This window comes from Euprymna scolopes, chromosome 24, assembly GCF_053919585.1.
Source record: "Euprymna scolopes isolate OS-2025 chromosome 24, ASM5391958v1, whole genome shotgun sequence".
Lineage (NCBI taxonomy): Eukaryota > Metazoa > Mollusca > Cephalopoda > Sepiida > Sepiolidae > Euprymna > Euprymna scolopes.
This window is the reverse complement of record NC_136505.1, coordinates 32,128,901-32,155,835: the sequence shown is the minus strand read 5'-3', so window position 1 is coordinate 32,155,835 and position 26,935 is coordinate 32,128,901. Positions and strand designations below refer to the sequence as shown.

Sequence of the window (26,935 nt, the reverse complement as noted above, 5' to 3'; positions counted from 1 at the left end):
GTACCATTACCTTAAATCCAAATTTTGGTGAAAATATTTTTTTTTCTTTTTTTTTTTTTTTTTTTTTTCTTTTAGCAGACATTCCAGTAGCAGGTATGGCAGAAGACGTTCTCGATCCAGAAGCAAAAGCAGAACTAAATGTAGAAGATATTCAAGAAGTCGCTCACCAAGTATTAGCTCGAGGAAAGGAAGGGACTCTCGTGAAAGATCTGGTAGCAGTTCTAGGGAAGAAATGATCAGAAGAGATGGCAGATTAGATGGGTATGCATTGTTTTTTCTTTTTTAAACTAGCAAATTGACCTGGAATTGTTTGCCATATCAAATATGTTGAATATAACTTGTATTTGGGAAAACTATTCCATTTATGGTTTAATACTGTTTCAACAATTTGTTTACAATTAATAGAATGGTTCCAGCATTGTAGATGATTGTTGTTAAAGTAAAACAATCTTTTCTTATCTAATGTTATATACTAAAGCTGAATGAGTGGACATTTCTTTTACTAAGGGAATCATGCAAAGTAAATGTTGAAAATTCGATTTTAATTTGCAATTACATTGTCCCCTCCCTCTCTTGAAGATTCTGCATGTGTTTCAGCTTCTTAATAGATATTGATTTAACCATCCGTCAATATTCTTTGCTTCTGAGTATTTAGAAAAAGAACAACACTTGATCATTGCGTATTTCTATTTTGCCATATAATTTATATGAAGAGTTAGTACACGCTGTAAACACATGTGAATTAGATATCACAATAATAAATCTTGCATCTATATTATCCACATAGATAATATAAAGATAAAGAGATTTATTACTTTTGGTTTTGTTTATGTATTTTTAAGTGAAATCAAAGTGGAATAAAGTTAGTAGTTGTGCCCCAATTAGGGGTATTATGGAGCTAGGATTATAACTTCATAAATATTGTAAAAAAAATTTGAATTCAAATTCTTTTTGTTTGATATTTCAGATCAGTTATACTTGAGGCACCCCAGAATGAACCATAATCTAAAATACATTTTTTGGCTTAACACTGATTTCTTAAACTTTTACTGACGATTGCATTATATACAAAATAATACCCACATTTATAGCTTACTTTCAAAGATTTTTGTTTACAAAAGGAAGGTTATATTAAATATTGGTTTCAAGAATTATAAAATATTAAAAGAACTTTTAAAAAAAAATTTTTTTTTTTATAAATAAATGACTAAAAAAAAAAAAAAAAAAAAAGCATTGCAGAGATGATGCAACTATTTACTTACCTCCCTATGAGGATGATTACTGACAAGGTTGATTTTTAATGTAGATAAAATCTAGCTTCTTAAAAGATTCTGGATTGGGGCAAAAATTATAATTGATTCAGTCTGGAAGAATTTCTCCTTCGCTGAATGCTAGATTGTAGAAAATTTTACTTGGATTTTCATTCGAAGGAATTATCATATGAAAGGCACTCGGAAAAACCTTTTTCGAACTGAGACACCTCTGCATAACATTCACTTTTTTAAAAAAATAATACATTTCCAAAGTTTACAAAATGCTTTGTTTTTTTAAATAAACCTTTTTTTCTTTTTCATTAAAAAAAAAAAAAAAATCTGCAAAGGGTGTATGGTTTTATTATTAAAGTGAAATTAAACTTGTGTCCAACCACAAAATGTATTTTGATCATCGGTCATTCTGGGGTGTTTTAAGTCTAATTCCTCCAATTTTTCTCTGAGATATTGCTTTTTCATGTGTTTGTAATTGATTTTCCTTTTTTCTTTTCTTAGGTAGATCTGAGTGCAGTTGATGTTCACCTCCAGTGCATGTAAAAAGTTACTAGCTATATAATTACCAAAAATGATGTTCAATCTAAAGGGAGCCTCCATTTTTGGTGACGAGTTGCTCTCACCATCTACAAGATACAAAGAAATAAGATGTGTACAAATATTTGGTTTTTCTTTCTTTACCTAAATCTAGATAATTTGATAAGAGAAAGACAGCAGACACCAGAAATTTTTTGAACGTTGGGAAACAAAAACTAGTTCTTTTAATTTTTCTCATTCTTAACTTTGTAGGTAAAAAAAATCCAACAAAATCATTTTATCTTACGCAATAAATAATGTGATTAGATATATTGTTGTAAGATAAAATTATAGAAAATTTGAAAACCAACTCTTCAGCAGTTTTGTCTTCAAAACATTCAAGTGCCTGAAAGGTTTTTAATTTTCTCGGATTGTTTGTGCAAAACAATTTTTTATTTTTAATTATTTATAATTTCCATTTTGAACCAAAGTATTTGGCTGCTCTTTGCCACTTCAATCCCATTCGTCTGATCGTTTGGGGATGAAAATAGTTGGCAAATCTTGTCTGCACCTGAATATCGCATCACTTGGTTGTCAACTTAGAATCTGTAAATGAGTGCCAAAACAATTTTAGTCATCGAAAATTAACTTTTCCTTCTTGAGGTATTAAAATATTTGTACATTATTACATTAGTCGTACATTTTAATACAAGTGACTTTGAATTGGCAGTTGTTTACATATTTAAATAGCAGTAATATTTTAAAAATATACCTTTTTTTTAATTATTAATCTCTCAAATCTTGATTATTTGCAGAAGTTTAATTTATAGATTTAAGATACAATAAAAACCTTGTATATAATAAATTAGGGCTGATTCTTTTTCTTGCCTTATTTCCAAAATCTTACTGTTCACTGAAAACATCAATTGTTGATTTATTTGGATGCCCACTTCATGTCATAACCTCTGCATGGTTTGTTGCAACTCTGTTAACAATTTTGTAAAAATGTCAATAAAAAATATTACTTTAAAAACAATTATTTTATTTGTTTTATTATTTTATTAAAAAAAGAAAATGTTCAATACATTTGATACACCATTTGCTTTGGGTTTCTTCATGATGCATCTCACTGCTATGGTCAATTGATTGGGTGCATCAAACTTTGATTTTATTTTTTATAAAATTCCATATTCGGCTAAGTCAAAAAACATTTTCCTTTACAAAACAGCCAAACCAAACATCAGAAATGAATATTTGAAGATATAAAGAACTTGAAGTATAAAAACTTTTTCCAAAATTACTGGATTCTTCATTAAATAACTCAAGAAGGGTTGATATGCTGTGAAACAAAAATCACACTCGATTGGATGTGTGGGGTCAAAGTTTGACAACAAAATTTGTACAAGAAATGGCATTTTTTTTTTTCTTCTTCAAATTTACCTTTTACTCTGGATGTCCTTGCTTAGAATTCCTTATCAGAATACTTAGCAAAATTGTCAATGTTAGCTTATGTTAAGCAATGATTAATATCACTGTCAGATTTGAACATCAAACAACAGGTCTCTTCCACTAAGCCACTGTCAATATTATTACTCATATTAGCTGTTATGAAAATTTTTAAATAATGTCATAATATTCAACATTGAGCTGTGGCTGAGGGATGTTCTACTCGAAATAAATTTCGTCTTGTAAGAAATATAAATGAAACCTTCCAGTTGCATGCGTACATAAACATAAACCCATTACAGCGTAAACAAATAAACACAAATCACTACGCAAGGACTTGAATAAATATTTCTGTAGATCGTGGTGACGGTAATACATGTACAGGATTAATATATCAGGTATGCCTTCATAACTGTGATTTTTGTCATCCCACATCAGACAGAGGCTCCTTGAAAATGAGACTTGATCTATATGCAGCATATGAAGAGGTTCTGAAGCTTGAGACAGTTCAGAGACAACGTCATACACTTAGTTGGACTCCTTGATTGCTTCTACATCCACAGCTAAAACAAAAGTAAAGAACAACCAGTGTGTGTAATGAATAGAGCTGTGACGAGAGAATCTTCTTTTCATTGTTTTGACTCTCAAGTATATATCCGACACAGACAATCGAGAACCACATCACTCTACATAAAAACATATAAGATATCAATGGGTATATACCTGAGAATCAAAACAAGGAAAAGAATATGCTGTTGCCCTAGTAATAAGCAACCCACAGTAGGAGCACTCTCAGGACAAATGTTTCTTCTGTGAAAATTCAAGACATGACAGGACTAGATGCTCTGCCAGATATTCAATTTGTAAGAAGGGCATTTTGCATGCCTGTAGATCACCAACAACAGCTGCTTATAAACTACCAGCTTAGGTGCCCGGCATTGCTGTGGTGTTTGGAGGTGTGTGTTGAGCCCCCCCCCCCCCCCCAAAAAAAAAAAAGTGGTAGTAGGCAGGCAGGATTGAACCCGTACCTTGAAGGAGGAAAAGAAAGTGGGGGGGGGGGAAACCTGACACGTTAGCTGTTGCGCCCATCACCCAACTGGAAGTGGCGTAGGTTTAAATTAAGGCTAGACAATCGAAAAGAGCCGATGACTTGCGAATAAAGCGAATCCCTGTACCCCTCTCCCTGTAGAAAAGTGCCCAGATGAGGGTGAAGGAATTAATGTTTTTGTCCAAATTTCTGATATTTGTCGTCCGAAGAGTCGAGTTTCAAAATGATACTGATCTCGTGAAAATCTGTCAAATTTCTGCGAGACATACCATCCTACATACATGCATACATTTAAACACAGGTGAGATTTATATTATAGACTAGCGGGGTGTCTGGCGTTGTCCAAGTGTTTGTCGGTGTATAAGAAAAAAAAAATTTTGGTAGGGAGGTAGGTTCGAACCCAAAGCCTTGTGGCAAATAGCCTGATAACTTGCTATGAGGGCAGAGATGTGATATGATAATGGTTGAAATTAAATGTTTAAAAAAAGCAGGTGGTTAAACGAACGTCAACGTGTGGGTTTTCTAGGTCAAACATCACGCCATAGTAGTAGAGAAATGAAACCACAGTGCGAATTTTGTAACATAAAAGTCGCTGAAATAAATGATATACGCGACCTTGTTTCGTAGATTAGAGATATTATAATCTAGGAAGTATATAAAAAGTTGTAAGAAACTTTGACCCCCACTGAGCACCCCCACCCTCCAAAAGCCTTTAGCGGACATACCAAAAAAAATGCACACACACACACATCTTCGCCTTTTAATATTATAGATGGTGAGTCTCTTCTGGCTACATTGGTGTCTCCTTTTTTACTTCTCGGAGAGTCTTTTTCAGTCTTAGGAAAAAATCAAAGGTAAACCTATGAGGATACTCGTCGATACTTGGAGCTTTGAAAATTTCATCCGTCATAGCGTAAAGTAAAGTCACGCCAAGTTCTGAGAGAATTGATGTATAGCGGTTCTCATTCGTCCTCTATTCTCCAACATTGTGTTATATCTTCGCCTGAATGAAAGGCATTCTGATAATATCGATCTGACTGCCATCAAAAATATAATCTCACTGCTGATGCAATTCTCTATCTATATAAGAGCCAGGTACGTCAAAGGATGGAGTACTGTTGCCACATCTGGGCAGGAGCTGCTAGAAAGGACTTATCCTACCTTGATAGAGTTCAAAATAGACTTTGTAGCCTCGTTGGGGATGTCCTTTTCTCTTAGCTGCAACCTCTATCTCACAGAAGAGATGTTGCAAGTTTGTCTCTACTTTATCGTTATTTTCATGGAAAGTGTTTGACTGAGCTTCAATCTATGGTCCCCTCTCGCCAAACTTTCACAAGAAACACTCGTCTAGCTGAAAACGCTATCAATAATTCCCCCACTCTTTATTTGTGCCTAAACGTAGATTCCATGAACAAAGCTTCTTTCTTAGAACTGCACGCCTGTTGAATTGTCTTCTGTTTTCCTGCTTTCCAGCCAATATGTCTTCAAGTCCAATATAAACAAGTTATTGATGAGTCGTTCCACTTAAGTTAACAAATTTACCGAATTTCCATTACTAACGATTACTATATTGTCCAATTGACTACTGTACACTCGTAACCCTTATCCTCGAGTGGTTACTGGGCCTTGATAAGTGGTTATGCCTATGTAAAAAAAAAACAAAACAAAACAAAAAACCCCTCTTTCTTTACGAATTTAACGTCAATAGCAGTTAAATCCAGGAGACATACTCTACCTGATGCAAAATTTATTCAATTAGAAATATCCCGTATGCTAAAGGAAGGTATTATAGAACCCTTCTAATATTCATGGTGAGCCCAAACACTTGTAGTAAACTTTTCCACTCTCCTAAATGCTTCTCCTCTTCTTTAAATGGAGGACATGGTAAATGAGATTGTCACTTACCAAATATTTAGCACTCTTGATCTAACTAGTTATGACAAGATCCCTGGCGACACCCGATGATCTTGCTTTTCAAATAGAAGATGGGAGAGGATGAGGCATGGGGGGGGGACATACTGACACTTGGTCAAGGAAAAACAGATGTTTATGAGAGAAGAAATAGGAATATTTCGATGGGAAAGAAAGAAATAAATAAATATGATAATGAGATTCTCGACTTGGCAGAAAAAGCAATACAGGGTCGCCAGCCGAAAATGTTTGACGAGTCACTCATGGAGATAAATAGTTGTCGTTTATCACATCAGGGCCGGGGTGGGGTTTTTAAGAGAAAGATAAACAAGAATTTGTTCCGATATCATGGGTGTTAGAAATCCGTTAACAACCGACGACGACCCGAAGACGAATTCGACCACTAGACGAAACCACGGGTAGCGCTACATGTATCGGCTACAGGTGCATTTCAATCACGAGCCTATGCACGTGAGCTGAGCTGCACTGGAGGGGTTACATAGTGTCTATTATCGATTTGCCATTCAGCTGGAAGAACAAAAATACATAGCCTTCAAAACTTTTGGATTTCTGCATCAGTTTTGTCGAATTCCATTTGGAGTAGCAAATTTCCAACGAGTCATCGATGACGTCATCAAGCAAGAAAACCTCTGAGAAACCTTTGCCTACATTGACATAGTTCTGTTTGTGGTGAAAATCTTTCTGATTCTCTCTCTTCTGATCTTGAGCACTTGATGCAACGGGGAAAAAGGTGGCTGATTAATTTTAATGCAGCTAAAACCAAACTTCTCTCTTTTTATCATAATCGCCTGGAACCCTATCAGGCCGCAAATGAAATGAATGGTTTCCGTCTTCGGGAAGCACCATATCTTGACAAGCTTCTGGGACTGACCTTCACTTCTCTGAAATGGAACACATAGATCAAATCTGTTGCCAAGATCGCTGGAAAAATGGATCACTCTACCGCTCCAGTAAGTATCTCACTGCTGATGCAATCCTCTACCTATATAAGAACCAAATACATCCTAAAATAGAGTACTATTGCCACATTGTGGCAGGGGCTGCTCTGTATCTCCTATCCTGTCTTGATAGAGTTCAAAACCAGCTTCAAAACCTAGTAGGTGATGCCCTTTTCTCTTTCCTGCAACCTCTTTCCTACAGAAGAGATATAAACGTGTCCCTCTTCTTTTGTTATTTTCGTGGCAAATACTTGTCTGAGCTCCAATCTATGGTCACCTCTTACCAAACTTAAAAAAACACTCGACTATCTATGACCACTATATACGATTTCCACCACTGTGTGTCTAAATTCCATGAACAGAGCTTCTTTCCTAGAACTACCTGCACGTGGAACATTGTTATGTTGGCCTGCTTCTCGGTTGACTACAATATGGTAGCCTTCAAGTTCAATGTAAACAAGTTGTTGAGCCATCCCCTTAAATAGTCAAATTCTATCCAATTTACACTATTAATGATTACTACATTACCACCTTCCCCCTAGCAAGTGCAACCATGGCGTGGTTAGGGGGCTTGCGTGTCTTTAGGACCCGGATAGCTATGCTGGCAGAAGATTTGTCTCCTGGTAGGGTCACCCAAGCCACACAGGTTGAAGGGTGGAGATCAGACTAAAAGCACTCACTGGTCCTCAAGGTTGGGGGTTAGAATAGGGCCAACATCTCAATTCTGTAAAAGAAAAAAAGTTACAGAAACCGCAACGGCATCATCTGTGGACTTCTGGGTCCGGGAAGGGTCCTCTCTCGTAGAGTTCATGACGCGAGCGGGTGAAAGCCTTCGGGAAGCCAGTGCCCTGATAACCCTTCTGACAGCATCCAACATCACCAGGCAGGCTCTTGAATGGAACCCGTAAGGCTAGCGTAAAATTGGTCGCCCGAGACAGACATGGAAAAGAAGCATTGAGGCTGAGACTTGGGCTGAACTGAAGAGGACCAGTCAGAACTGGGTTCATTGGAGGAGCGTTGTTGCGGCCCTATGTTCCCCCAAGGAATCAAGGGGCCCAAACACACTACCGCTTTACATTCATTAACCCCTATCTTTGAATGGCTTAGGGCCTTGATAACTCTTGACTCCCTTGTAAATAAAAAATGAATATAAGCAAGTGTCATTACTTGCTCACTTTTGTAGATTTGTTTGGATAAGCAAAGGTTTTGGTAAACCCTGACCCTGACAGACTCCAAGGATTTGGTGATGGATTTGCCTGTTTCTCAAGACTTTCTTTTCGACGAGCTATGGGAATGTTCTCTCACTACTCCAGGTGGATATTGAACTTCTCTAAGAAATTACATCTCCTAACCAAGATTACCTACTTTCCCCTAACTAAGGAACAAGCAAACGTTTTAAGGTACTTGAAGAAAGAAATTGCTAAATCATCCCTGATAGACATAGACTCTTCTCTCCCTCTTGAGATCAAAACGGATGCTTCAGAACATTCTATCTTTGCCTCTTTGACCCAGAACTCTTGACCCATGCCCTTCTTTTCAAGAACTTTAACCTCTGCTGAGCAAAAGCACTTTTCAGTTGAGCAGGAGGCTGACACAATTGTAAAGATGATCCATTCATGACATTTACTACGCGCGAAACATTTTCAGTTGATCACTGACCAAAAATCTGTCTCTTTTATGTTTGACTTCAAAAGTAAGAGCAGAATAAAAAATGAGATTACGAGATGGAAGCTAGAACTTACCTGTTTTAACTCCGCCACAGATACAAAATGTTGCTGTGGACATCTTTTCTAGAATTTGTTTCTCTAGCACCACTACTGACAGGTTAGATTCTTTGCATTCAGACTTATGGCAGCTTGATGTAACCAGAATGCTACATTTCATCCAGAGCAAGAATCTGCCATATTCTGTGGAAGATGTGAGATCAGTTTTTTTTTTTTTTTTTTTTTTTTTTTTTTTTTACATGGAAATCACCACTTACCTAGGCCTGGAGGCCACTCGGGGATAAGGGTCATTGCGTGTACAGTAATCAATGGCATAATATCGTAGTAATCGTTAGTAATGGAGATTTGATAAAGTGTCTTACTTAAGGGAGCGGTTTATCAGGAATTTGTTTATGTTGGACTTGAAGACATCCAAGTTGTAGTCAGGTGAGTTATAAAGGCCTATTGGGTCTGTTCTGAAATAAAACCTAGGTTCCTTAAAGTGGCACCTCAGACCATTATAAAAGCAACTCAACCATTTGAAAGAATAAGTGTGGACCATTATCTTCAAATTCTTGTGATTACTGCATACTGTCAGTGATTGATGAATACTCTGGTTTTCCGTTTGCTTTCCTTTGTGGTGATGTTTCTGCTGTAACTGTCCGGAAACTCCTGATTGCTTGTTTTATATATTTGGAAATCCTTCTTTTTGTTTAGTTCAATCAAAACATGATAAAATGAAATTATTGAAAAAAAAAAATATATATATATTGTACGAGCCCGTTATGGAATTAAGTTCTCATAAAAAAAAAAATTCACTTAATTTGATCAAGTATTTTTTTTTTTTACATAGGAAAATCAAATTTTACTGAGATCGATCATATTGTTACCATCTCGCCAAGGGAGATAACTCTATCACCACTTACCGTTTCTCAAAATTTGACGAAATTATTTGGAAACATGGGCAAAAATTTTTTTTTCACTTATTTTACAGTTTCTCTGTCCCTTTTTAATCCCTTTTTTATTTTGTCCTTTGTTAATTCCTTTTCCAGAACCCCTTTCCTCGTCTGCAAAATAGGCAAGATGGCCGGGATACAATCGATCTCATTAAAATTGGATTTTCCTCTGGTAAAAAACCCCCCCAAGAAACTACTTGATCAAATTTGTTTTTCTTTTTACCACTTATCAAGGCCAAGAGGACACTCGAGGATAAGGGTTAAAGAGTGTATAGTAGAAATTCGACAATATAGTAACCGATAGTAATGGAGATTCGGTAAATTTGTTAACTTATATGAAACGGCTTATCAAAAACTTGTTTACGGTAGACTTGAAGACAACCATATTGTAATCAATTAAGTGAAATTTTTTTTTAATAAGAACTTTATTCCATAACAGTACGTACAATATAATTTTTTTTCAATATTTTCTTTAAGTCTTGATTAAACTAAACAAGTACACTCTGATTGTAGAAGGGCTTTCATGCCGGATGAACTAAAGGAATTCTTACTTTCTCAAAGCATTGCTACCAATCCTCAAGGTAATGGACAAATTGAGAGATATAATGGTATCATCTGGCAAATGGTGTCTGGCGCTACGCTTGAGAAATCTCTATTACTCAGTGGGAAAGAGTACTAGATGTAACTCTCCATAGCATTCATTGCTTTTCATCTCCGCTAATTTTACTCCCCATGAATGTCTCTTCAATTTCCCAAAGAAATCAGCCATTGGAGATTCCATATCTACATACTTAACAAACACTAAATCTGTTCTCTTAAAGCGATATGTATGTAGACGCAAATATGAGCCCCTAGTTGAGACTGTTAATGAACTTGAACTCAATTCAAACTATGCTCATGTACGCTTTAAAGAGATAATAGTGTCGCTATCTTCATTGGATGATAGAACAAGCAGTTTGGAAGCCGAAATTGATCCGACAGCTACAGAATGTACCTCTGCAGTTCAACACTTTTTCTGATCCTCTCAAAAAAAGTGCTCTCAAAAACCCCATCCCCGAGAATTTGGTTCCTATATCTCCCCACTCTCTCCACTCGGATGATTGTCAGAGGATGCGGATGTGCTGAATCTTCAATGCTTTACTAGAATTAATCTAAGCCCTCCGTATTTAGCTGCAGACTATCAGCTTTGAACTTTTGTTTCTTTTCTCTTTTTCAATTTAAGCAAAGACCTGTTTCCGAGATTCCATATAACACTTCCTCCCAAAGCAATTATGTGGCCTCAAATTTCTAGATGAGAAAAAATAATTAAAAAAAAAAAATGTCCAGCCCAAGGTAGGTTGTTAAGTGTTGAGCCATTCTGTTGAATAAAAATGGTGGCAGTTGATCCAATTGGTGAAGAATAAATGCAGTCACGATCTCGAGTATTGAGTAATTCTCTAGAACAAAATGGTGGCAGTTGATCCAGTCGTTTAAAGACGGAGACTGACATATAATTTATAATGAGGTCGGAGGCTTCTCATTGGTTAATTGTCCTAACTGTAGTTATAAATAAGATCGTGCAAGTGTTGGTAGTCATACCCTCAATTATAATCAAAAACATTTTAACAGAGGTAATTCCACAATAAAAACCTTCTTTCCTTAGAGTTGTCTCCCTTGCATTATGTTTTTTTTTAAAAAGAACGAAAATACACGTGGATGTCTATCCATAGTTTCGTAAAACATTTTTTTCTTCTAATATCGACAATTAGGATAATGATATAGTTAAAATTAAATCATAGGAAAGCCTTAAAAAATATCATAGTGACCCCTGAAGATTGACCTTTTTTTAAATTTAAGCCCCCTTCTCCTTAGTTGAAAAAAAAAAACATGAATTTCACACCCGAGGAAGGTCGTAGGTTACAACGACCGAAACGTTGTGCCAATAATACCCAAAATAAGAATAATTGTCCGAGTAAGCAAAACAATACAAACATTAATATCACTTTCATCTCAAAAATTCAGAATTGCATTTTTTTAAAAATTCAATTTTCACCCCAAACAAGGCACTGTGCCACTTTGAAGTATGGGGCTACTATCGAGGACATAAGTTGAACGGACATTATGAAGGGAGATGTTACAATATTTTTGCACTATAATGGGGTATGATCCCGCACAGTTGGGAGATTCTATTTATAAATGATGCTGTTAGGAACTGCCAAATCGAATTAATTCATGTTCTGCTACTAACCAATCAAAAACCAGAGTTGCTCCATAAATATTAAACCTTTCTGTAGCAATTTCGCATATGTTTTTTTTTTCATGTCAACATGGGAAGAATCTTTTGCTCTATCGATTCCAACTCGAGAACTGTCTACTGCGAACGAATCATATCCCAGGACTTGTGTAAAACAACGAACCATCAGAAACTGTTCTGAAACTGAACATGGCTTACACTTCTAGAGGAGATGAGCAGCAAGATGTCTGTTCACATTACACTTGAACTTCTGCATGTTAGTACAGTTGGGAAAGCAGAATCCCAGAAGGGAGTTCCAAAGTCTAGCAGTTCTGGGGAAGAAACTATTGGAGTAAAAGGCTTTCTTACACCTAGGGATTTCTACTGTGTGGGGGTGGGATTTAGCTGCTTGTCGGGTTTGTTGGGGGTATCTACGTCGAGGGGCCACAAGTGCTTGTAGTTCGTCAGAACATTCACCATTAAAATACTTGTAGAACAGGTTGTAGTTCGTCAGAGCATTCACCATCAAAATACTTGTAGAACAGGCAGAGAGATGCAACATTTTGTCGATGGGACAGAGGCTGAAGCTTAGATGACAGTTCAGGACCTGTTCAAGAGTGAGATACTAGTAGCAGATGCACCAGCCCAAATGTGACAACAGTACTCCATACATGGGCGAATGTTGGCCTGCCTTATAGAGGTACAGGATACTTTCAGGAATAAGTAACTTTCTAGCACGGTAGAGAGAGCCCACCTTCTTTGCAGCAGCCTTGGCAATGCTCTCAATGTATCTGTTCCAACTTATGTTCCCGGTGAACATTAGGCCGAGGAGTTTAAAAGAAGTACTTTAAGGTAATGTGTTTTTGACCATTGCTATTGGTGGTAGAGAAGGTTTTTTATAATTATTGAAGAAAACAAGCTTAGTCTAGGCAGCATTGAATGTGACCATCCATTTTTGTCCCCATTTCACTACAGACTGGAGGTCTTCCTCTGGTGTTTCTGCCATTTCCTTAGATATGTGTTCATTTGTTTTCCCCTTGTGCCTGTTATAGAGTGTAGTGTCATCAGCAAATATACCCATCTCAGCGACAATTCTATCAAGGAGATCATTTATGAATATCAGGAATAATAAAGGTCCAAGGACAGACCCTCTGAAGCACTCCCGCATTTATATCATATTGTTTAGACGTACGATCATCAAGGACAACCTGGGTTCTTCTGTTACTTAAGAAGGATTTAATTATGTTATGTATGCATCCATAGAATGTTTTTTCGATGTTTCTATTTTTAGTTAAAATTTTTTATTTTATACTCAGAAATACATGCACCCCCCACCTCGACAACAGGGACAACGTGGTGACACATTTGCCCCAGTGCAAACCCACTTGCAAATCTTGTGCATCTGAATTCGATCATAGTGCACTAGCCCCAACATTTGAACATTCATTAATCCCCCAAAACTGTCCATCAAGTTTGTGATGCATGTGTTACGTTGTGTGTGCATATGAATATTTTCCAAAACAACGTACATATTGAATAGTGGGCTTTACATTTTATCTGTATATTCAAGTACGTGTAAATACGTGTAGGTATATACGTCGTATCATTTATTTGATCGTCTAATGTGTATGTTTTTACATTTATGCAACAAATCTAACAGGAAACGATTGACGTGGACGTATCGAAACAGTTGTAGAAAAACAGTTCTTTTTAACAGCTGTTAATAACACAACACATACCTGGATTATATACGAACATTTATTTTCATGATTCTGGCCAGCATCTTCAGAGATTACAACGTCTTCACATCTTGGCTGAGAAGAAAGAGGAGAAAACGCCGCTCCATGCGTCATGGAGAGACCAACTCCCTCTTGAGTGGTCTGTTCTCTCTGATGTTCAGCTAACGACTCTCGTATCTCTCCAAATCTATATATCATAACGTGTCTAAGACCCCAACTGCTGACGTAACATAAATCTGATTATTTGTTTATCCAAACCAAAAATTATATTTTCCTGTATTTTCTAAAATCACATTCTTTTTGTAGTTGTTTATCATTTCATCTGTCAATCTTTTTTTTCCAAATCTAATTGTTTATTTTTCTAATCATAATAAATGATCCAGCGACCCGCCGGCGCTCGAATCAATTAATGATAATAATAAGAATGTTTTTATCCTTGCCCCTGCTTGCCACAATTAACACAGATACTACGCTATGATCACAGCCAAAGGGTCACAACATTACATATGTAACTGTCAACTAACTCGTACTATAGGCAAATAACACCACAGTAAAAGACTAAATTGCCAATCTCAGTCACCTCGACTACACGTAATTACAATACCTTTGTGTAGAGTTTGCTACTTATCTACATAATCTTTCAAATTATCAACTAGGTGAATGATGTTACGTTTTTAAATTTTTGTGATGAGGCTTGGTTATTTGTATTATTTGGCTTCTTCGGACTACTGTTCTCAACTTGAGTGTGATTTTTCACAACGTTTTGGTCAATGTAACCTCCTACCTTCTTCATATGTATCTTTTTGAACTCAGGATTGTTTCTGTCGAACTCGGGAATTTGGATGGAATTTCAAACAGAACCTTTTATTTACTTCACGAGGGTAGCATGCTCTCGTTCTGTCATCCATGACTGGGTAGAGATCATAAGTAATTTGAAATTGTATTCTTTGGTTACTCACACTGAGTATTGAACCTTGAACTTTCAAAAGAATATCATATTTGCGATTGATTTTTCCAAGTATTCTAATCACTGCACCATGGGTCCTTGCTACTCCTATGGATTAAATAAAGTGTTTCATTCGAAATTCTGTCCAAATTCCTGAGTTCAGCAAGATACACCTGAAGAAGGTTGGAGGTTACATCGACCGAAATGTTGTGAAAAATGACCCTCAAGATGATAGCAATAGTCCGAAGCATCCAAATAATATAAGTAGGTGAGTGATAGGTTATTGTTATTAGAATACTTGAGCAAAGGTGCCCAACGCCAGATTAAATGAAGATTATCTCTTGTCAGATTAAGTGAAGATTATCCTATGTGAGCCAGAATTTGCATTATTATACACGGTTCTCATAGCTGAAACATGATATATTGTCCTATGAGATGAACTTCAAGATATATCAATAATCGCGGTAAAAAGTGATAATTTTGGAGTAATTTTTACAAAATGTACTGTTTCCTTCACACATTCTGTTTAGACGAGAATAGAAAGTGGACCTAGGGTTTATTTTGCATAACCTCAAAACTCTTGCTTCTGTTATTTTGTCCTTTAGTCCTCACATTCCATGAGTAATATTTCTGACAAAAGGAGAAGAAGTGCTGTTTTCTGGGTCAGAATCTATCCATCTAACTCTTATCATTGGCTGGTTTTTGACCTTGAAGTAGAATTATTTTTTCATCTCTTTACAACAAGGGGCTTCATGCTCTGTCTGGAGCGATTTCCATAAAGATCTATCCATCTATCTCTCTCTCTAATATATATATATATATATATATATATATATATATATATATATATATATATATATATATATATATATATATATATATATATGAACAAACAGTTAATAAAATATGTTAAAAAACACTTTGAAATGAGTTAAAAACATTTAATCTGAAAAGGAAGCACTAGATAAATGGATAGTCCTTAATCCACGGAGTTTCGAAGAAATACTTTCCTTCTCATCAGAGGGTAGGAATTAGCAAAATGCGGGATCGGATTTTGCATGCAGAAGTATTTGATGAAACAACAAGTAAGTCAAAGATCTTACTTGAAAACAAAAACAGTGAAGCAGAGGGAATATGGTAAAGAAAAAGGTGATTACACACGAATGGATAGTCTGGTGGAAGATAAAAAATCCAGTGACGGTAAAATCCAAATGTAAAACTTCAAGAAAGTTAAAAGAATTTCCATTTGTACAAGTAAGATCCAAGGAAATCCCGTAATTAGAAGAAGATGGTCCATAATAATCCAAAGGCAGAAATCCATGGAATAATTCACAAAAATGTGTACAAGGAAAAAAAAGAAAAGATTCCAATAATATTAATAAAAGAAAAATAAGATGTGCTTTTCACTCTACTTCCGAGACATAAATAAATATATATATATATATATATATATATATATATATATATATATATATATATATATATATATATATATATATATTCAATTTGCACGGCTAACCTAATACCTTGCTGATGACTGTTTTACTTCTTTAAAAAAAAAAAAAAATCAAATCGTTATTAAGACCCATGGACTAACACTGTTGCTTGCAGAATTTTACCATGCAGACCAGAAAAAAGGTGGGGGGAGCTTCTTCATTGACAAGGATGTACAGCATCGAAATATATCTGATTTGATTAAGCAAATAAATTTGTTTATATATATAAAAAAGGCGTTTGTTTTTTTAGCTTTCTAAACGTTATTCATTTACATATGTAATTCTTTTTTTTCAATATATATATATATATATATATATATATATATATATATATATATAGTGTTTGGACAATTAATCAGAATCGGGGACTTTTTGGTGGATCAAAATCGGGAGCGTAAACAGAAAAAATTTGTGGCTATTTTCCGATGCCAAAAACGATTATTTTCACCGTTTTTATTTTTAGTTCAGACTTAATTTTACACGATTCGTATGAATGATGAAATGATGAATATTTATTGATTTTAAATTGCCAGTAAAACTAAAATCTATAGATCAACTCCAATAAGTGTATTTTTACGTTTAGGAAATTATATGTGCATATTTCATTGTTTTTGGGTACCCCCTCACAAAAAAAAAAAAAAAATAAATAAATAAACAAATAAAAAAATGACAAAACTATTTAGAAATTTAAAAGATTTGGAATCAGTAATTGTATCGGAATCGGAAATTTAGAACAGAATTTGTAACTGTGTCGGAATCAGGAAAAATATTGGAACTGTCCCATCACTAATATATTCATAATATAAAGCTGAATGTGTGTGCGTGTGTGTGTGTGTGTGTGTGTGTGTGTGTCTGGTCACGAATAGGCTCCTATATGGTTGACTATTTTAAAAAACTGATTATATACAATGATAGAAGATGTATCGAGACACAGGAATGGGTATGTTTGATCTGGAAGAACGGTGGTTCATTAAAATTGTGGGGTCTACGTTCACGCATGGTCCAGAAAGTATGGAAATAAAAAAAAAAAAAAATTAAAAAACGTTTACAAGTGTTTTTGATATAGATGTACATAAGAATACTTTGATAAGTATGTTTTAACTTAAACAGGGATGGTTTAATAAAATTGTGGGGTCTGCATTCGTGCCTGGCCTCCATAGAATGGAAATAGGCAAAACGTTAATAAAGACTTTTCATATCTATCTGAGTAAGTATACTTTGATAATTATGTTTCAGTTTGAAGAAATATGGTACAATAAAATTATGGGGTGTTCGTTCGCACCTGACCTCCATAGAATGGAAATATGTCACAAAGTTTAACAAGGTTTTTTTAATATAGATCCACAGAATATTGTGATAAGTGTTTCAGTGTGAACAAGTAAGGTATAATAAATTATGGGGTTTATCTATTTCATTTTTACTTTCATCATATTTTGCTTTGGTTTTGATACCCCCAGATTCGAAGCTATCTCTTTACAACCCTTCCTTTTCATAACCTATCATACTTTCATAAATCAGAGTCCATTTTCTGTAGGCTGTTTTGAACCCAGTCAACGACGGGTACTTTTGCTAGTATATATATATATATATATATATATATATATATATATATATATATATTATTTTAAAAATATAATTATCCACTGACATGTGTTTTGTCGTCTACGACTCATCAGAGTGGCTGAATCTAGCGAGATTTGAAATCGGGACCACCTGATGAGTCGTAGACGACGAAACACGTTTCAGTGGATAATTATATTTAAAAAATAATATATATACCGCTCCCCATGTGGGGGTACCAAATTGGTTAAAGGGAAAATTATTCCCAACTCGCATTTAGGTAAAAATGCACTTTCGTAAATAATTGAATTCATGCAAGACGTATAGCAAAAACAAAAACAAATAACACACACACACACACACACACACACACACACACACACACACACACACATATATATATATGTATATAATATTCAGAAAACTTTTTAATCTGTTTTCATCCAGAAAAAAAGGGCTGCTAAGGAGTCAAAATTGAAAAATGTGGGAGTTATCAGAATTTTATCTGTTTACTAACTGTTTCACGAATGCGCATGCATGAATAGTTCACATTGCAGATTACTTCTGTTAAGAATAAATAGTTTGAAAACACCTTTTAAAGATCATGTCATTGATTTTAGTAAAGAGACAGACAGGAGCAGAAGCACCGAAAGTCAATATAGGATGAGCAAATAGATATGCAAATTACATACCTCTACCCTAAGGTAGAAGATAGCATCTGCAATGAGATATCTACTGAAACGATAGAATAATCCTACCATTTTTCCAGTGACCTTGGCAACAAATTTTATATAAGTAGAGACAGTCTTGGGTTTGCGATGGTTAAAGACAGTTTTGAGTTGAGGACAGTTGCCAGTTGGACACAGATGAATGCAAATTGTGGCTCGGAGCAGATTGAGATGAGCTAATGGCAACTGATAAACACAGAACTGGCAGAGGATGTAAATGTGGAACTTAGCATACAGATGGTCGATGGTAACACACTTCACTGGCCGCACCTTCACGGAAGAAAAAGACTCAAGAACGGTTGTTTATCTCCCCCACCCCGAGGTGGAAAGGACTCAAGAGTCAGGTATAGGGACGTGTTGTCCAAACTACTATACAGCCTTATTTCGCATACAGTGCTCATATGGACACAATACAAAGCACGGTCAGCTTCAGACATATACAGTTATCGCCCTTTATTTCCAGCAGTTGCATTTTTCAGCCCATAGATGGCGACATTGATTTCCTTTCCCCCCCTTTTTTTTTGTTCTCTCTTTCTTTCGTTCTCTTGCACCTGGGACGCCATCCTGAACAGATATATTAAGACCACACTCCTCATGACTTTCTTATGCATGTCTTGTATGTACTACCCATAATAAATTCAAACGGTTTGTAAGTTAGTCGAGTTAGTGAGGGTTATTTCGTTATTTGCTGTTCACCTGTAAATGTTACTTTTCTGACGTCATAGACAACATTCAACAGCTCTTCCACTCAAGTGAACAGAAACGAAATGCTATTAACATCTATACATGCACAAACAAGAACCAGGTAAGCAACACACACACAAACACACACACACACACACACACACACACACACACACACACACACACACACACACACACACACACACACACACACACACACACACACACACTGCCATGTTGCCAAACGTGGCATTGTGTAATGTGTATGTGTGTATGTGTGTAATTACGTGTATTACACACGAGTTATCGTTCTTGATTATCAAAGGGACGTAATTCAGTCACTGATTAAAAATTATTTTGTTTACATTCTTAGTTGAAAGACTTTTAGTAAAACCATTTTGACAGTTTTCTAACTTTCAAAGTCTGTTCGAGCATGTTTTCCCTCACATATACACACCCACATGTACGCATGCACGTACGCACATACACACACACACGCATATACACAGCCTCATACACACACTCACATTCATGTGCATACACACACCGAACTGTGACGTCACTTCCTTTTAAGTGAAAACCAGACATGCGCACCCAAAACACTAACTCTAGTATAAAAGTCAACAAAACCTGTCAACTTCCTTTTTCGTCCAGACCAGCGTTCAACCTGTTGAGTCGACGAACTGACCGCGCATCCTAACGTCACTTTCCCTCCTACTATAATGTGGGATAAGCGCATGCACACTTTATACGCTTTCTCTCTCCATGAACTGGATTGACTTTCTCACTCTATCTCCCCTTTGGCTTTGTTCCATCAAAACAGACATATGCGCGACTCTCTACTGAGCTTAACCCTCTCTTTCTACAGGCCAGCTTCCACTTCACGTTTCTCTATTGCATTCCCCTTTCCTTCCATGCACGTAGTCGTCAACAGCGGAATGAACATGTGTACACCCAAGACTTTCATTTCTCAACAGAAAATAAATGACATGTTTATTTTATTCCAGCATTTGAGTTCTTTGTTTCCTTCATTCAATTCGTTTCATTATTTTTTCTTGTAGCAAGTTTAGGGTATTTATATCCTGGTCCGCAACAAGTCATACTTTTCATATCGTGTGAAAACGTTTTGGTTATTTTAAATATTTCACCTCTTGGTTGACATTTTTCTGTAATCGGTGTAGATTTTGTTTACACACGTATGTGTGCAATACACATAATAAGGTGTGCAATGCCCGTAATAATAATCATTACGTATATTACACATATTGTGCATGTGTGTAATACATGCTGCAAACGTGTATTACTTATACACGATTGTTCACACATATTAATCCCGAAAGAACTGCGCTCATTATCGATGTCACAGTTCCAAATAATTTTGGCCTTAATAGAACTGAATGGGAGAAGATAACAAAATATCAGGACCTAAAAAATGATCTAAAAACAGGGTCTCTGAAAGAAATAAACATTATACTGGTTGTGATAGGAGCAACTGGCTTAATAAAACAGAATCTTCAGAAATACTTAGAAGCAATCCCTGGAAGTCCAAGCTATAAGGAAATACAAATAGCAGCCATAAAAGAAACAGCGTCTATTGTTAAAAGAACCCTCGGATATAAATTTAAATCGTAACGGAATCAAGTGTTAGCTCCAGGAGTTAGCTCCCTTTGATCTCTTGAAACTTACTGAAGTAAAATAATAATAAAAAAAGAGGGATATAATATGATTTGGATATTTCTAAGCTCTGTGACTATTTATTGAATGTTCTTCACCAAACATGTATTTACATTGTGAACATTTATTAACATGAAAATAACTTTTATATTCGTATCTCTTGTATAAAAATGTCTTGTTATAAAATTTCTTTTTTCTCCATTTTTGCATTTACAAAACTCTGTTTATGTTTTAAGTTGCACTTGCTACCTGGTGACCCCTTTATTCTCTTTCAATGTTTCTTTTTATTCCCATTTCATTATGCCTGCATGTGCCCTCATGTACGTTTTTTCCTTCGCTAAAACATAACTTTTAACCACAATTTATGTTACATGTCGGTGTGATTCTTGGCACTATCCAAAGATGCTATCATCATCCTCCAAAAAACGCCTCTACCAAATCCAGGGACCGTACCACAGTTACACTGGGTTTGCATAGAGAAATAGTTGATATAATAGTGTTATACAACATAAGATAGGGCATGTGCGAGTCAAAACTATTTACTAAAACAAAATCTGATATTATTGCAGATTATCAACTTCAGTTACCCCCCCCCCCCCAAGGCTCTGGTGATTATCTTGAACACCTTGGTGGAAAGCAAACAAACAAACAAACAAACAAACAAACAAACAAAAACACTTATTTAAAAATTTAGTGTTAGAAATTAATTCTGCATATAAATTTAATAGGAAATTCCACTACATTCCCATCTCATTCTGGCGTTTAAAGCAGTAAACAATCTTTTTATAAGAGCTAAAATCTGTACGTTTTCTTCATTTTCTTTTAGTGGTTCTACTTTTTAGGCGATCATGTGGGATTTGACAACATTTCTAGTCGAACTTAAGGTTAGTTAGATAAAAAAAAATTTAATTCACAATTCTAGAAAAATAGAATAGCACAATTATGTTAAATTTGTACACACAACTAATCCCCAACTCTAAATTAAAAAAAAAAAACATTTTTTTTTTTTCCGGCAAGTTTTTTAGTGTGTTTGCACGTGATTGCTTAAAAAAATGTATAATCCCTAGGTACGTGCAAAATGAATGCCGATGCTCAAAATGAATAAACATCTTCCTTTACTTAAAAATTCACCAAAAATCAGAAAATTAACCAATTTTAATAGAATTTACAGTATTTATCAAATAATGATCACGGAATATAATGGACCCATTATTTTTTATTTAAATATCAGTGGAAATGTATTATTTTGTTTAAACAAAAAATACCTTCACTAAAGTTTGTCTCTGATGTATCGTTATTTTCATGGAAAGTGTTCGACTGAGCTTCATTCTATGGTCCATCCTCGCCTAACTTTCACAAGAAACACTAGTCTAGCTGAAAATACTATCAATAATTCCCCCCACTCTTTATCTGTGCCTAAACCTAAACGTAGATTCCATGAACAAAGCTTCTTTCTTAGAACTGCACGCCTGCGGAATTGTCTTCCGTTTTCCTACTGTCCGGCTGAAAACAATATGGTTGTGTTCAAGTCTAACATAAATAAATTCTTGATGAGCCGTTCCATATAAGTCATCAAATTTACCGAATTTTCATTACTAATGATTGCTATATTGTCCAATTTCTACTGTACACTCTTTAACCCTTATCCTTGAGTGGCCTCTTGGCCTTGATAATGTGGTGATGCCTGTGTAAAAAAAAAAAAAAAAGTTATGGTTTTCAGTAGTAAAAAAAATGCATTAATTCATTTTTGCTTTTTTTTTAATGAAAATAAAACATCATAAATTATAACAATTTAAAAAAAAAAATTATTTAATTTTTACAGGAACATTATGAAAAAAGCCCGTAAAGTCCGTATTAATGAATTCAATATAACTCAAAGAAAAATTAATTTCTCGAACTACCGATATTATCATTGAATTAAGTGTTGTTTATTTAATATTTTCACACAAAAAAATTATGATTGCAAAAAAATATTTCTACTTTTCTTTTTTTAAATTATAGGTTTCGCATAATTTTTATATGTAAGATTATAATATTTTCCTTGCTTGCATGAATGTGAAACTTTTGGCGTAACATAATTTTTATATAATCTTGAAAAAAAAAACATGGATTAATTTAAAAGTAGGGACATAGAAAAATAATTAAATTAAAAAATCGTAAAAATCATACAAACGTTCATGATAGGAATGTATGGATGCACGGCTGGAGGGGGGGGGGAGACCAGCACCCACTATCTCCGTTTAACTACCCGACGTCATTTTCAGACAGCTTAAGATTTTGGGCTTCCGTATAATCATTCTTTACGGACTTCAGTTTTATTGACATTCTGCCAAGCGATAATCTCTCGCTTTTGGGAGCTAATTAAGTAATATTTTGTACAAACAATGTGTTTTTTTTTAAATTCAATATCTTAGGCCTTTACTTTACTAATTATTATTGAAATAGACCTAGAAATATTTATCTTTTAAAGGATTTTTACTATGAATTTATTTAACTTCAAAATTCAGCCGAATTGGTTAGCTTGCCATTAAAACCTTTTTTATAACTTTTTTTTCACGTGTACAAATTTCTTTTTCCTTTTGGAAATTAACTTTAGTCTTTAATCTTTCAAATACAATCAAAAAGTAGTCGGAAACTTGCAAGCCGTTGTGTAAAACGTCATCATTATACACATTAAGTAGTGACGACATCATTTTGTGTGTTTACCATAGTTTGGGTCGATTTCTATGGAAGATCATTTATGCAGAAATTTATGAATAAATAAAATGTACAATAAAAAATGGATAAAAAACAATATAAGATTTACCTTTTATAAAACAAATAGATTTTTAATAACGCACTACACAGACAATAAAATTAATTTTAACCTGTTCTGTTGATACATGTATCTAAAAATTCCGCTGCCTACAAGCGTCCATAGTTTCTAGGAAAAAAAAGCGCAAAATTGGATTAAACGATTTTTTTAAAAGTCGATTTTATTTTTGCAATTTTCATTATCTCAAGAGTTATATATTCTATTATATGAATATATTTTTTTATTCTTGGAAACCTGTTATACAAAAAAATCTGTTCAAACTTCATATCACGTAATATTTGAATTTAATATCACTTAAAGATTTTAAAAAATAATTATTTTTTAGAATTCTGTTTTTTGTTTTAATTCAAATAATTTATATTACCGAGAAAAAAAAAATCAAGAAAAATTGTTTATTTTATTTTTTAAACATAATAATATTGATTTTATGTCCAATTTTATTTACAACTTTAAGGTAAGTGAAAAAAAATGGCGGGATTTTATATATATGTAAAAATAACTATTTTTTTAATTATTTGATCTTTTCAGCTTTAAAAAATGTTGAAATTTTTATCGACGTACATTTATTTTTTTTGGTTTTTGTAACATGAAATGTGAGGGGGGGGGGGACAGAACACCTAAAAAACGGAAAACAAAACAAACAAAAAAAAAAAAACAACAACATATTTCCTCTAATATATTTAACCGAACCTACTTTTATCATGTAAGTTTATTTAATAATTAATAAATATCGAAAATTTCAGGAAAATATACCTATTATTTGATTTTTACTAGATTTTTAAAACATGGGAGGGTGTGCCAACGGTTTTAAAAACGTCACTACATAGGAACGTTGTTTTAAAACGTCGATAATGTAAACACGATTTTTATCTCACATTTTAATTATTTTTGTATGCTGTAAAAATTAAAAAAAAAATATTAGCAGTTTATTTGAAGCTTCTTCTTTTAAATGGTAAAAAAGTTAGGATGATAATATCAAATTAATTTACAGTTACATTTTGTTACATATGCGGGGGGAGGGGAGGGCCTGTGGCGCGCATTGGAGGTACCTAATGTCTCCTTATACCACCGTTTTTTGCCTGTACCTAATAATCCTATATTTTTCTGGTTTGTGTATGTAAGTAGGAGAGAATTTAGGTAAAAATGTTAATCTCCAAATTTATCCAAGATCTTTTATTGCAAAACTACAGGGATTACAAAAAATATCAACCAAGAAATGAAATATTAAAAATAACAAAAACATTTTACACATTATAAAAGTCGTACGGCTTTGAAAGTTAAAACTTAAAAATGTAAGAAAAACCCCCAAACTCCCCATTTTTAATCAGCAACTGAATTACGTCCCTTTGATAATCAAGAACAATAACCCTTAAAATTTATTATAAGAGTTATCGCCGCTTATTTCGTTAGATTATGTCTTGAGATTTTTTTTCTGTTAAATCGCAACTTTTTTGGGCCTAAAATATGAAGAACAAAAATGGAACAGAAGTTGTATTACACCAGTTGAAAGAATGCCATTTGATTGGATAGCGAAATATTGGCGTCATTTGATAAATAAAATGGAATAATGAAACTGACAATATTAGAAAACAGATTTTTTTTTTAAATAAATGGTTTTTATTAATGCAGGAATTTTAAAAACAATTTTTCGATCGAATTATGTTACTTAAATATGATTAACTTTTAAAAAATTCTTTTACAGTATTATTTTTTTATAATAATTATTAAATACTTAGTAATTAAATTCTTTTACAATAATTTCAATTGTTAAATTCTATCCATATTTGATCATAATATCTGGAGAGCTAATTAACTTTTTTTAAAATTTAAAATAAAAGTAAAATAGTTCACTATAAATAGGCGATCGAATTGACTTTAACTTTTTAAAAATTCTTTTATATTAATTATTTTCATATTATTTTTAAATACTTATTAAATTCTTTTACAATAATTTCAATTTTTAAATTTTATCTTAACTTAAAAAAATTAGAAAATTCTTTTACAATATTATTTTTTATATTATTAATTATTAAATACTTAGTTATTAAATTCTTTTCCAATAATTTCAATTTTAAAATTTTATCAATATTTTATAGTAATGACGTCAATATTTTGCTATCCAATCATATGGCATTCTTTCAACCGGTGTAATACGACTTCGTTCCATTTTTTTTTTCATATTTTAGTTTCCTTAAAATGCAAGACGGCCACTTTTTTGATGTAATAAATACCTTGCATACTTTGTTTCATTTCGAAATATCAGATTTTAATTGTATAGTCTGAGATAGTACAGAGAAGAGGTAGTAGTATTTTATATGTTCTGTTGTTGTGAGATCATCCTCCAGGAATTACCTCCTCCTGTGGAAAGATAATGTAGTATATGTTTGTTTGTCATAATTTTTCCAGAGATTATTTCCTCATTTGCAGGAAGTTAAGCAGTATATATTCGTTCGTCCTGATACCATCATCCCAGGCATTAGCTACTCCTTTCTTGGGAGAGGGGTAGTTTAGTATATGTTGATATAGTTGTTCACAGATGTCTCTTGTCATACATGTGCTATTGTTGGAAAGTTTTTGGTACCAACAATTATGCAGCCCCCTGTATAAATTTATTATATTTTTATTCTGGTTCTTATATTTGATTTTCTGTATTTTTTGCACTTTATTGAACTTAGTTTCGTATATTTGGGGTTTGTACGAAACTCCCTTTAATTTGAATAAAAGGTCAATGCTAGCTCCCTGACAATGATGTCACTGGTTCAATGTGAAAATCGGACTCTTTTGGATTCCAGCGCGGGGTGGGAGGCGGGGGCGGAGATTAGACGCGTTTCATTGCCTGTCGGGGACGAGGATTTTCCCCAACCTTTCCTTCAAAGAAGTTTGACCCGGCAAAAAAATACCCGGTTGCAACGAGGCGAACTTTTGCAAACTTTATTTACGCGGCAACGTTTTGCGCATATTTTGAAGGAGAGTAATTTCAAAGACTTTAAATTGAGAAAAAATTCACATGTGCTGTCTGCCATCTACTTTGTGAGTACGTTCCTTAAAATTTATTGTGTTTATTGAGAGATTGATTAGGAAGTACTCCTAGCTGAATTTTCAATACTGCATTCGTTTGTTGATACAACATTTTTAATATAAGAACCAACGTTTTTTTTTTTTTATTGTATTATATTTTGTTACCTGGCGTTCTTTGTTTTTGTATTTAATGCCTGCAAAGGAAAAAATTTGCAACTTTTTGTAAATAAAATCTCTTCTTCGTTTTAAAAACAAGACC

At 34.1% G+C, this 26,935-nt stretch overlaps 1 protein-coding gene across 16 annotated transcripts in view; it reads left to right on the top strand.

Annotated features, from left to right (window-relative positions):
* LOC145246636 (putative RNA-binding protein Luc7-like 1) overlaps positions 1-2,817 on the top strand; it is a 33,316-nt gene extending 30,499 nt beyond the window's left edge. For 6 of the 16 annotated variants that reach the window (XM_080108324.1, XM_080108333.1, XM_080108335.1 and 3 more), the window contains 2 exons: positions 76-261; positions 1,767-2,817. In XM_080108324.1, coding sequence (XP_079964450.1) covers positions 76-261; positions 1,767-1,770 — 190 coding nt within the window. In that variant the 3' untranslated portion in view covers positions 1,771-2,817. The remainder of the gene's footprint in view (positions 1-75; positions 262-1,766) is intronic. The other 10 variants (XM_080108322.1, XM_080108328.1, XM_080108330.1 and 7 more) reach the window with 3 other exon arrangements.
* Positions 2,818-26,935: the final 24,118 nt, after the last annotated feature.